Source organism: Paralichthys olivaceus, chromosome 6 (assembly GCF_024713975.1).
Source record: "Paralichthys olivaceus isolate ysfri-2021 chromosome 6, ASM2471397v2, whole genome shotgun sequence".
In the NCBI taxonomy this organism is placed as follows: Eukaryota; Metazoa; Chordata; class Actinopteri; order Pleuronectiformes; family Paralichthyidae; genus Paralichthys; species Paralichthys olivaceus.
Genome location: NC_091098.1, coordinates 25,558,414 through 25,571,983, shown reverse-complemented (window position 1 = coordinate 25,571,983; position 13,570 = coordinate 25,558,414). Strand labels below are relative to the sequence as shown.

The following is a 13,570-nucleotide window of genomic DNA, read 5'->3' as shown; positions in this document are numbered from 1 at the left end:
CAACTCTCTGAAAGATCTTCTAAGTACAGTTTCTTTGCCGTTCACATGCATTCACACCGTGCATCTACAGGCAGCACTTGTTCTGTATCTTTGCCCAAGGACGCTTCCGCATTCTAGATGAGGAGGACTGGGATCGAACCGCCGACCGTCTGTTTAGAGGACGACCTGCTCCATCTTCGCCACAGTGACGTGGTGAGTTGTACCAATCTTTTTAAATGCAAGTGTTCATCTTTATAACCACATATATTGTGATTGAGAACACGCACGTTCCCTGAGCACTTTATTAGGAACAATGGAATATCATTCTGAGCTCCGGGGCTCAGTCTCCCCCATGAAAACACATTCAAATTCACTTCTTCCAGATTTCTACTTGGATCTACACTTAATGAAATCAGCTGAAACGCAGATCCATGAGACCAGGCCTCGGGTGTCAAGTCTGTCCAGTGTTGATGGCTCTGTTTCCCTGCAGCCTCAGATTTCTGTTGAACCTGACGTGGACTCTGGTGTTCCAGCACGTCTGCCTCCAGGTTTGAGGCGTTGTTCATTCTGTTTTCCTGTCAGCTCGGATCGCTCCATCCATTCTCCTCTGACCTCATCACAGAGGAACTGCAGATCTCTGGATTTTTCTGCAGTGAGTGGAAATCCCTTAAAAATCTGAACCACTGAAATCAAAGTATATTAACAAACTTCACAGGTGTTCCTAATAAAAGGAGCAGGTTTTATTAGTTGAAGAAATAGTCGTTTCATAAAAGCTTTATTAAGGTGTTATTAAGTGTGAAATGTGGAAGTTACCAACAGAATTAGTTTTATTTAAATAAATATATACATCAAGAGAACTGAGAGCAAGTATTAAATGCATAACCACACTAAGTGGTTCCTGCATCTAAGTGACAGAAGTGTGCCACCTAGTGTCCGACTAGACTTTTGGTATTGAGCTGTGTTTACCTGACGTGCAGTTTTCAGAATCAGTAAGACAACAAGATGTAAACACAAACTCCAGAGTTTAGATTTAAAAGACACGTTGTTGTGCAGAGCACCATGACATCCTCCACTTTCTGTGAACTGGTGTTAATGTTATGTACGTGTGTCTGGATGGAACACAGACACAAACATGCCCTCATGCTGATGATGTACAGATAGTGTGTGTGTGTGTGTGTGTGTGTGGTAAAACGTGGCTGCCACATATGATTTATTATTCTATAGGCGTTATATATATGGTTCCAAATGAGAAAAACACATTCTCCTGTGTCGGGTGGAGGAGATTTACGGGTTTAGAGCGATTCATCCTCGGTTAAGTTGCGTTTTCTTCTCAGATTTCCTCAGAGGTTTAAAAGGCGGTGCGCAGTATCATCCCATAGGCCTCGTAGAGTTGGTGGAGGAGCTCTTTCTTCTCATTCTCAGGCAGGAAGCACGACTCTGCTGACTTGATGTTCTAGAAAACGACAACAACACCAAGGTCCCCTGTTTTAAAATCTTAGTTAGATCTCTGCAGCCTGTGTGGTTTTTTTCCTGCCACAGTCAGAAACACAACCACGTTTTAATTATCAGTAAATTCTCAGATTGAGTCACAAGCAGAGCGACAGGGTTGCCAGGTCTGCTGGCATAACCAAATTGTTCAGTCCAGTGTATAAAATCACAATGACAGTGATTTTCTTTTGCTCCACGTTTCCAGTCTTCTTTGTGAAACTAGACAAACCTGCTTCTGGCTGAAGCATCAGATTTAAAACACAACCATCTCTGCAAAAAGCTATTTATCCAAAATGTCAAACTATTTACCAAAAAAATCTTTTGCCATCCTGATGAACGTGGTTGTAAAGAACACGTCCTCACAGTCTTACAGCACTTACATGTAAGCTTTTGTTCCTGCTTTAATTAGAAGCAGAGAAAGTTTTGAGCGTGCACAGGGTATCTGCAGCCCAGGCCGTCATTTCAAATGCCTGAGAACTACTCCTCTAATTATTCATTTGATCTCACCAGTCGTTTGAATTCCTCCTCCGTGAATCCCATGTACTTGTGCGCGGTGCTGTAGTCGAGGTGCAGGTTGGAGTTGAAGATCAGAGGGTCGTCTGTGTTCAGGGAGTAGTTGGCCTTATCCTTCCTGAAGCTGCACAGACAAAACAGGTGAACTCCAACGATGCCACGTGATCAACCTGCATTAAACATCACCTGGGTGTAAATAAAAGCGGCTCACGTGACGACGGGATGTTTGCTGAAGTCCGGGTCGCAGGCACCGGTCAGTATACTGGAAACAGGACACACCTGCAATCAAAGCAGCACATCGCCTGAGAACGTACGTCTCCACTAGAGGTCACTGCATCACCACTGAGTCAGTCCACTGCATGCACATTCTGCATATCTGCATTGCTCACCTCGAAGTGCATGTTTTGAGCGAGTAGTTTTTTATACAGGTCTTGGTCCTCCAGGGTTCTGTAGCCGTGTCCAACACGTTCAGCTTTCAGCACCTCCACCGCCTAAAGTATCAGACGGGGCCACGGGGACGACGCAAAGGGTTTTAAAGCACAAAACAAATCCTGCATGTAGCACATGTCAGCTAATGTTAGTGCAGCTGTTGCACCACGGCTGAACTTTCACTTGATGGCTCGCTTGTAGAGTGACCACTTTGTTTTGGCCGTGTGTGTGTGTGTTCTGTAATAAAAGCAGCTGAGATCGATACAAACAGGAACAAATAATGTGTGTGTGCCCTTGTTAGTCAACTTTAAAATATATTTCTGATTGGCACTTCTTATTTCCATCTAAAACCCATTCACTGGAGAAACTATACATGAAACCAGTTTCTTCTGTTTGTATGTGACTCCACCCGGTTGAGAAATGTCACACTTTGTTGTGCGGCAGCTTACCTCCTTCACCACTGAGGCCGGACCCACCTCTCCTGCGTGCACCGTCCTGTGGATCCCACAACGCACTGCTTCCTGTAAACGAAATCAATCACGGAGCACATAAGCAACGGGGACAGCAGGGACAAACATCTGGTTTTCACATCTGCAGCGGGTATTTTATATTTGTTTTTTACTTTCTCCACCGGATGAACAGATAAATAAAGAACGACTGTTTACTAAGTTACAAAGTTTAAACCAAACACAGAGACGACAACGCTCTCGTATGAAACATCTGTTTTCGTTTCAGCTTCCTGCCACCAGGACACACTGAGGGGAGATTCCATAGAGACTGTCACTTTTGCTTCTCGCTCACAATTGAAGCACGTTTCATAAATTTAAAACAGGATGTAAGACAGATGTTTCACTGTTTTACGATGTGAATATAACAGAACATCATGTCACGTACGCTGCAAAAAAGTATTTCTGAGTCCTGAATTTGGACATGCATGCACATAATTACAACAAAAGCAGCACAATAACCTGATTTGAGCTTATTTTGCAAATCTGGGTTATCATATGGTTTAGCATCTTTTTATTGGAGTGGTATATTGTCATTATTGAGGTTTGATGGCTGTTAAGGGACAGAATTAGTGCAACATCTACAAATACTACACTTATAAACCATTGTGCAACAGAGTTATTGTGATTTTATGATTATCCTATGAATTATTGATAGAACGACTTTGAACTGGTTGTATTTTAACTCCCTCGTCACAAGTCGAAGCGGTTAAAGAAATGTGAAGAACTCGTTCACAGCTTCTCCCCCAGAGCTATCACACGAAACTGAATCTTTATTTATCTTTAAATTAGTCTGTGAAACTGAGTATCTCCTTAGTTATGCTCTGACAGGTACAATTCTGAATTTCTCACTTGATTCTGCCTGAAAACCAAACTTCTGAGAAGCTTGGGAGGTTAAGAGGTTTGGAGTAATTGATTTTACTGCCACACTGTGTTGGTTACGCATAAAGTTCTCATCTGGGAAAAAAATCCTGAGTTGATAAGTAAAAGCGTCCGTCAGCTGTTCAACCTGAACCTGTTTGACAAAGCACCATCAGCACGTTAACAAGCCGACTGTGTCCTTCAGGATCACAAGTCTGAGAGCAGCTATAAAGAAGAACACGTTACATATGTCCTGTATGTTCCTGCTCGCAGGTCTGTGTCGCTGGGCACGTTGAGCTCAGTGCTGTCTGAAGGTTTAGCAGCTCTTTCTATCAAGCACTACACAAAGTATGAGAGAGGCTGGGCGGCACGGTGGCGCAGTGGCTACCATCACACGGCACGAAGGATCTTGGATCAAACCCTGGGTTCTGTGTGGGGTTCCTTCAGCTTCCTCCCACAGTCCCAACATGTGCAGCTACAGAGTCCGGAGAGGAGAGTGAACGGTTGTTTGTTTCTAACAGTCGACCCCACGATCGATAATTATGTAGATAATGGACGGAAGGATTCGCAGAGATACTTCCTGGATGAAAAACTTAGGGGAAGTCATTAAAAATACATCATCCGGGAAGAAAGAACGGAAAAGAAACTGAGCCAATCCTCCTTCATGTCGAGATATTGCATCCATCCACCTCCTCCAGCCAGAGGGCGACCCCAGGTTGCCAGATCACCACAGGGTCAAACAAAAAACCATTTACACCTACTGTCAATTTAATATCCCCGATTAACCTGAACCCCAATCTTTGGAATTTGTAAAAAAAAAGTCGGAGTTCCAAGAGAAAACCTGCACGAACACTCTGACATAGCAAAATCGATTTGGCCCACGCTGTCATCTGGCCCACATGCTGACCAGATCTGGGCCACAAGTAAAGTTAAGCAATACCGCTTGTCAACCGAAGGTGCCAAAGGTGTCCCGGATTGGTTTCGCTTTATTTGGGCCATATTCACCATTTACCACATCGGCCACGCCTACATTACACCGCGTGTGAAGCATTGGGCCGCTTCAGGTTGTATTTACTGTGGGAGCCACAAGAAGACCAGAGGAGCCGCATCGTTGCCTGAGAAATGTCCACATCCGTCCAGTGAAATGTGGCTTTCGCATTGGTGTTGTGAAATCACTGGCTTTGACTCAGCCCCCCCCCCCATGAAGCAGCCCAACAATCTGTTGTTTATCCAGTCACGCTCTTTCCCACGTGCTGCGTGCGCGTCAGCCTCACACATAGCTCACCTCGTAGGCCTTCCTGTGATCTGGATTGGCTTCACAGTTGAGTGACTCATCACCTGCCAGGTCTATGGCGACCACTCCCTCCTGGCGATATTTCTTACACAGCTCGACGACGTCCATGGACCAGCCTGCAGGATTTAAGACACACGTGTGACTTCGCAGTTTGTGTCGGTCGGATCGAAAACACACACAGTCGTGCAGATGATGAGATGAAGTGTTTTAATTCAGCTCGTTTGAGATGTTATTGTCTTTGGAGTGGAAGCAGGACAGTTGTTTCCTGAAGTTGAACTTCTCTGTGTTGAACTCTGCTCACTGGTGGCAGCCTCATATTTACCAAACACACACACACACACACACCAGTTGGTATCAGTGTTAAACCTTGGCAACAAAACAAATAGGCTCATTTCCCCACATGTTGAACTATTCACTTGATTTGACACGAGGCCGCATAACACGACGACAATAACAAGTCACCATTTAGATAAAGCGTTACTTAAATATAAAGAATATTCGCATTTACATTTAACATTTAGGTTTAAGTGAAATATTAGGATTTAACACTTTAATATATATTTTAAAATGTAAATTTGATAGACTCCAGATTTGTCTTAACTCTGAATCTAACTCCAGATATAAACATAAACGTCTGCTTGTAAGAACTGTGCGTGAATGAGCATGTTGCTGTGCCAATATTGACATTTTGTTCAAATACTAACATTAGTACACGTAATATTGCAATTTTCCCTATCGTGGGACTCATAAAGGATTATCTTATCTTATCTTATCTTATTTCAAAGACCTTTAATCTAGTTAAATAGTTTGGAGATGCATGGTCCCCCTGGATACTGACAATATGAATGTATATATATATATTATACGAGCGAGTTTTTCTGTAAGAATGAACGAGGCAGATCTTTGAGGAGCCCTAATCTCACAAGGTAGATTTTGCAGACAGGAGCGTGAACTGTTCATTACTTGGCATGTGGCGCATGCAGCATAGAATGGACCTGGCTTTGATATTGAACTTCCTCTCCCCCTCGGCGAGGCCTTCGTTAACCAGCTGCACCACCTCGTCTGGACTCAGGTCGCCTCTGAGTGAACAGAAGAATAATGTAACACGCAGGGAAACAAACTTCCTGTCTCCCTCTGGAAGGTTTTCACTCCAAGAGAGACTCACTCTTTCTGGTTCCATGGCAAAGGATCCACTTTAGTGTTGGCCAGAAAATGTGGGCTGTATCTGACCTCGACATAAATCACTCCCTCTTTCGCTTTGTCCTCAACAAACTGGTAGGCTATCGTCTTTATGGCCTCTCTGTCCCCGCTGGAAAAGAACACAGGACAAACACAAACTGAGTGACCTTTTGGCTTTGATAAACTTATCTGAGTGATAATAAATCAAACCATTAGTCACAGTTAATACGTTATCCCAACAGTTATAGGGCTTTAGAAATGAGCAGCATAACAATTACACAGCTAATTTCATTTGACCTCTGCTACATTATTATATTAACAGTGATCATGGATATTAAAACTTCTGATGCTTCATGTTATTTATCTGAAACACTTGACGACACATAAACCAGCACAACAAACAAACAGAAAATAAAAACAGCAACAGGGGCTTTAAACAAACTTTCATATAAACATGAAGTTAAAAACATGAATTGAAAAGATTTTCTGGTTTTCTTTGTCTTTCGATAATAAATCTGAACAAAACCAGCAAATTAAAGATATAATAACAATATTATGGAGTGATTATGGTTTTGGAACAGTTTTATTACTGTTCTTCTTTGTAAATCATTTGCTCGTTCCATCATCTCCAACTTTTATTGCTGTTTAAAGATCTTTGGTTTTTATGACGCCTGCAAATCAAAACAAAAATACGACTACGTTGTAATTCACGTTCACCAAAAAATAGATTTCCTAACAGAAAGCATTTGATTCAAATCTTTCACGGATGAAAAGCAAAGTTACAAGTTTACTCTTTCCTTTTCATTCTTTTTCTGTTTCTTTATTTAACCCCAGGCATGTTGATTCTTGGAAAAAAAATAATTTTCATTTCCTTTATTTGATTTCCTCTCCTCTTCTCTTCTCTTCCCTTTCAGTCCTGCGTGTTTATGTGAAGTGAAATATTTTGTTTTACTGCAGTTTATTAGGATGATTTTTGCGATAATGTTAAAAATCCTCTTTTCTCTAGAGCACGTTTCTGTGTCCGCATCACGTGACGGAGAACAACGCGGCTTCCAGCATTTACACTGAAGATGAATGCTCTGCACAGGTTCTGAATGCCTGTTGTTCTCCAGCCTCCACCCCCCCAACCCCCCACCTCCCAACCCCCACCCCCAACACACATGGACAACATGCAACAATCCTGCATGAGCTAAACTCCGCTGGTAAGTTCCCCACGTTGTTGAAGCTGTTCTGCTTTCAGGAGCCTCGACACAGAAGGGTCCATTCACTGGACGACTAAATATAAGACAGAACGACACCGGAACCTTTCCTTTCAGAAGATGACACTCAATCGCAGTAATGATGTGTTCATGTACCGCACGTCTGGCATTTCAAATCCGATGCCCCGCCGAGCTATGGAATTACACTGCAGTTTCCGACTGTGTCTTAGATCCCCGACGCCGTCAATCACAAACTTTACAACAAGCTGAATTGTGGGGAATGCATGTGAGCAATAAAGCGCACGACTGGATTTTGACCCCTCATCGTAAACTTTCCTGTGACACGACCATCACTCACATTTTGCTCTTTTGCACCCTTGGTAATTATGAAACATTGAGTCATTAAGAAACGTCAGGTCAGTACTTACGCAACCACGTGCATGTACTCCGCAAACTTGCCCAGGAACTTCGTGAGGGTGGCGGGTTTTTCCACAATAATTTTCGACGTCATCTCCTCGACACCATTTGCAGGCAGGTGGATGCCGCGTCTCCTAGACGGAAAATAAAGAGAATAAAAATAATTTGTTTCATATTCTAGATTAGAGGATTTGTTCTGCTGTGTTAAAAGAGAAATTGAAAACAGAGGGTTTCTGTTGTTTGTGTGACGTGTTGAAGTCTAGAGACGAGTTGTTGATGAAGAAAATAAACAACTGGAGCTGCTGAAACTGTGCCAGGATGTATTTTGGTCTACTAGGAAATTCTATTCTGAAAATACACAGAATTTTACTTTAGAGCTGTTACCAATAAATGGTTTTATTCATAATCCGCAGATCTCCTCAGCTTTAGTATTTTAGCGTCTTCCAGCAATTTCAAGAAGAAGCTGACAATAAAGTCGAGCTGAACCCGAAGAGAGATTTTGTTTTTATTTTGCACATCGAGAATCAAGAACGAGCTTTAATTAGACTTTATTCTTAAAATGCAAAATGAAATGTTGCATGTTCCTGTGACACAGAAACACGAATCAAATGAGAACACAATCCAAAACATCAGTCCGCTAAACAAAACAGATTTTTATGAATTATAAGTAAATGTAGAAAATATAGAGATAAAGAGAAAGCTAAAGTTGAATGTAAATGAGTTGGATCGTTATTGTGTAATCCTGCTAACTAACAGATGAAAACATTACCTCCTTAGCGGAGACTTAAGAAAAGTAAGAATCCCTTATCTTGGCTTTTTGAAGAATATGTTTCTATTTATCTGGAAAATATATTTTGCGTTCCTGTACTGAACTGCTTCTTTAGTGATTCAGGATGAGCCTCATTCTAATTGACATCATCAGCTGTTAAATCAGTTGTTCCACAAGTACAGTTAATCGAGATTACTTATAATGTGGTAACACAAAGGTGTCTTCTTATCTTCTTGTCTATCTAAACATGTGGATCTGGAACAAACACAAAACAAACACACAATCTAATGTCAATATTGAAGAGCTCTGATAAACCGACTTACTTGGCAACGTCGAGAATAGTCTGCACCCTGATGGCTCCGTCCAGGTGCACATGCAGCTCGACCTGTGGACGACAGGGACGATGACGAGGAACTCATGGGCGTAGTTTAGAGGAACAGAAAACTGTCAGTGAAGACAGACAAAGCTGGAACAACAGACCTGTTCCACAGACATGAATCGATACACGTGTTACTGATCACATCAATGAAGGTTCAACCTGTAGAACGGACCTGAACACACACGGTGACACCTGTGTTGTCTGTTCCATCTCACCTCGAATAACAAGAACAATAAGAACCAAGAGCAATGAACCATGGGCATTCAAACTTTCCCAGCTTCGTGCAGCTTTGTTGCTAGGCGACAGCAGTAAGGGGCAGGTCGAGGCGAGCTGGTGACGCCAATCATGGAAATTCTTGAGAACAGTTTCAGGGGCCGTGTCCTCTGAAGGACTCCGCCCCCGAATTGAGACACATCTACAAAATTCAGCCGGGAATACCACCAAGAATTTAATGATTCACAAAAAACGGCCGTATGCCTCAGCGAACCAGAGGCCTGCACAGTTTCAATCTACATTTCAGACTCATGACTCACTCTTTGAGTCCAAGTGACTACTTGTCAAACTTTTGCAAGAGGCACCGACATGTTCTGCGAGGTCATATAGGTTAATTAATTCAGTTTAAGTTTGTGCATTTGGGCCAAATCTGTGAGAATTCTCTCGAGGCATCCTCAGGATAAAGTGTTCACACGGCTAAAACTGTGACCTTTGACCTCCAAATTTCAAAGATGTTTAGTACGTTTCCATGTCTTGCGTCTGTATTCATGAACATAACCTGCCTCCTGTTACAGAGCAGGGCAGCAGGAGAGAGCGGGTGTGTTGCAATTCAATGTTTTGGCTGCAGCCCATCGTGAATGCATCACGCATGACTGGTGGATAGACCAGTGGTGCCAGAGAGAAGGTTCAGAGAAGACTCATTGTTCTGCCTCTGCCATGAGTCTCTGCAGCTAAGACCTGAACTACGCTCATTAGTCAGGACGAGATTCAAATCAGAGTTTCACCACTCGAGACATTTAATTCTGGTGCAGGAAGAAGAAAATGTTCTCTGAATTCTGGCGGCCATTGTTCATCTGAGAGCAACAAAACTTCCACAACAGCGATTTCAGAATGTAACTTTTTCCCACTGTCCACAAATGAAGCTCCCGCGTTTTGCATTAGAACGCTGCCAGAGAAGTGGTTTGAATCTCACTTGTTTACACGTGTTTGTCTTAAGAAGAGCATCGGAGCTGTTCCAGATAGATCACAGCTGCTAAACTCATCTGCAACCTCAGGATTTCCTGCTGCAGCTCTTTCACTGCACGCAGCGTTTCCTGTCACGCAGCACATGAGAGGTCAGTCGTGCTCACTTCAGAAATCCAGCAGTGTGTTATTCTGCAGCAGACTCTCGTTAATTGATTCATTAAAGATGTGAGCTCTTGCTCTGCAGGTGAGAAGATGATCAACCACCGATACTGGTGCATAGATGCACGAGGCGACAAAATACAGGACTTTTATCTCCTGTGTGTGCAAAGCAAAGCTCTGAGCTCCACATCAGACAGTGAACGCATCGTTTTAGCTTCTGTTTCTCTATTTACATGTTTCTACAGACTTGAATCAGACTTAAAGCTGAAATCAAAGTTGATCCGTCTCAGCAGCTGCAGTATTTTTTATAATCAATTTATCTTTTCATGAAAAATCAACCAAACCATCGTCTGATTTGTTGAATGTGGATTGATTATAAAGATTCACTGCTTTTCTCTGTGTTTTATGATCTGAACGATGAAACCAGACATTTGAAAATATCACTTCGACTTCACTGCGATGGATCATTTTCACTCTTTCAGACATTTCATTTGAAATAAGCAACATACTTCAGAATCCTGTAATAGACCGATAACTATTCTTGATTGAATTTAAAAAGGACTGACAGGGCATGGCCGATGAATGTGCTCTACTGAGTTGGGGTTTGAACTGTTGGTTGAATAAAATACGACATTTAAATATGTCACATCGGGTTTTTATGGAAAACTGATGGATAATCTTTAATATTTAAATGAATCAATAACACGACACAATCAAGCACTGTAGCCCCACTCAGTTTGGATTTAGATCATTTATATATTCATGCTTTGAATCGTTCTTAGGATCCACATCAATAATCAATTATTCTAATTTAATTCAGCAACTATTGAGGGTGTGCTGCTTCTCTCTCTTTCACATCATTGCAAACTGAATATTTCTCATTACCGAATCAATCAACAGAAGAACGTCACGGTTTTCCTATTTCCTGACATTTTAAAGAGCAAACGATTCATTTGTCAATTGATAAAAAAGATTCGTGGATAATGGAAATACTCCCTCACATCTTATTGTTTGGAGACTGACTGTATTAACACTGCTGCTGCACGAACATGATCATAAGCATATGAGTGGGTGCTGCAGCAGACAATGAGCCCACTCGTGGTTTCACAGCAAATTAGTATTTAATGAGATTATCTCTGCAAGCAGCCTGAGATCTGTCCTTTTACAAGTCATGACAACAGAGGGCCCACATGTCTGAGTGTGTGTTTGCACCAGGCCCCTGCCACAGAGCCGGTCACTTCCTCTTCTCTTATCAGCTCAGAATGTGCAGGTGCAGGTTTCCACTTATCACCCAGGACTCCAAAGTGCAGTGGTGGGCAGCTTTATACCTTTTCACGCCTCAGCGTCAAACAAGCCTGTGTTCGGTTTATGCAAAACAAAAAAGAAACAACCATCTGTGCTTCTGTTGCAGGAGCAGATCGTGTGACATCACGTTTTAAAGTGGTTCCCACTGATCCACAATGATCTCACTCTGCCTGGTTTCTCTTTTCAACTTCAAGACAAGACAGTCGAGGAGGAACTGGCTTCTTCAGTAGATGTCACACCTCTCAGTGGAGCTGCTTGTTGTCAAAGCACTGGACCTGCTCTTCCTCATTTTAGTGCGGGCATCAAACAACACAAAGGAAGGAAGCAGCACATCTTCACTCTAATGAGACAAATGCTTCACATTCAACCTCCAGTTCCCTGCTTCTTCTTGTCACAGGACACTTTTACGCAGCCACAACGTGCGTAAAACCCTCAGGGTAAAGTGGCCCTGTCACCAAGTCCCCTTCTTTCTATTTCCATTCACGAGTTCTCACACTCCTCCAGTGGGTGTCACGTACCTTGGGCTTGTTGAATACCACTTGTTCAGGAGCGTGCTCAGCCATCGTGGAGAGGTTGCGTCTGCTGCCGGTGAGAGAGCCGGTGCACAGTGCGCTGAGGACCGGAGGGACTGCGCTTATCGCCACTCCTCTGGTTATATGCATGACTCAGACATGGACACGCCTTTGTCCGCGCAACTACAAAATAATATACACACACACACACACTAACACACACACGAACTAACACACACACGCCGCAGAGCTGTTACTGTTCAACCAGGACAGAGGATGCACACGGGGCTGCGGGTCGAGCGGTTCACCGTGTGCGTTAAAACGTCTGTGGACGGTGGGTTGGAGGATTAACGGGCCTGTGTGGCAGCAGCTTTGCACCATGTGATGGGAGCTTTACCTTTGGGCTAATTACTTCTGTCAAACCACGTTAGGAAACAAACTGTGGTGTCTGTGTGAGGTGGACTCATGACAAATAACAGCTCCACCGTGAGGGACATGGGGTGGGGGGTGGGGGGTGGGGGGTGAAATGGACACCAGAGAGACAGCAAGATGTTTCTCTCTCAGAGATATGTGCAAGGTCACTCAGTCATACCCACGAAGCTGTGGACACCCCCTGCCTCCTGACTTCAGTCCTTCAGTCGTATACATGTAAATGTGTGTGTATGAATGTTTACATGTATGTATGTATGCATGATTGAATGTTTACATGTTTGTATGTGTGTTTGTATGAATGTTTACATGTATGTATGTGTGTTTGTATGAATGTTTACATGTATGTATGTGTGTCTTTGTCATGTGACATGTAAACCTCATTCACACTGACCCTACATATGTCAGGAATCATTGGTAAATCATGTGTCTGTCAGCACCACCTTGTGGTTGTAGCTGCCGGCAGCAGTGTCTCATCTGCATTAATTTAAAATCCATGCAGCAACACGCCTCCATCACCATTTCATCACTCTATCACCAGCTCATCACTCCATCACCAGCTCATCACTCCATCACCAGCTCATCACTCCATCACCAGCTCATCAGTGATGAATGAGTAGATAAGGAGTTTGTGTAAGAGTTGACCGTTCACCTAAATCTGTTCTCTTATCAGACAGTTTCACTTGTGTTTGCATTTTTTATTGTGAGATAACCAAACCAGACTTTGGCATCATTTTCCAAAGATGTGAAACTAAACGTGTGGCAGAGGATGAGTTTGAATACAGATAATAATAATAAGCTGGATTCATACAGAAAACAGGCCAGACATCAACATTGAGGTGCTGGAAAACTATGTTACATACAAACGTGATCACGTAAGAGCAGCTGAGGGACTTTAAAATAATAAAATCATTAAAACAAAAGGTGATGAGAAAATGATAAAAACACATCATTTGAGAGGAAAAAACGCACA

General features: G+C 42.7%; 1 protein-coding gene across 1 annotated transcript; it reads right to left on the bottom strand.

Annotated features, from left to right (window-relative positions):
* Positions 1 to 737: 737 nt before the first annotated feature.
* Positions 738 to 12,456, bottom strand: ada (adenosine deaminase). Its single transcript, XM_069526331.1, has 11 exons — positions 12,175 to 12,456; positions 8,958 to 9,019; positions 7,877 to 7,999; positions 6,236 to 6,379; positions 6,034 to 6,149; positions 5,062 to 5,186; positions 2,859 to 2,930; positions 2,370 to 2,471; positions 2,192 to 2,259; positions 1,975 to 2,104; positions 738 to 1,432 (listed from the first exon to the last, which is right to left on the bottom strand). The coding sequence occupies exons 1-11, from the start codon at positions 12,316 to 12,318 to the stop codon at positions 1,328 to 1,330; spliced, it is 1,191 nt and encodes a 396-aa protein (XP_069382432.1). The 5' UTR covers positions 12,319 to 12,456; the 3' UTR covers positions 738 to 1,327.
* Positions 12,457 to 13,570: the final 1,114 nt, after the last annotated feature.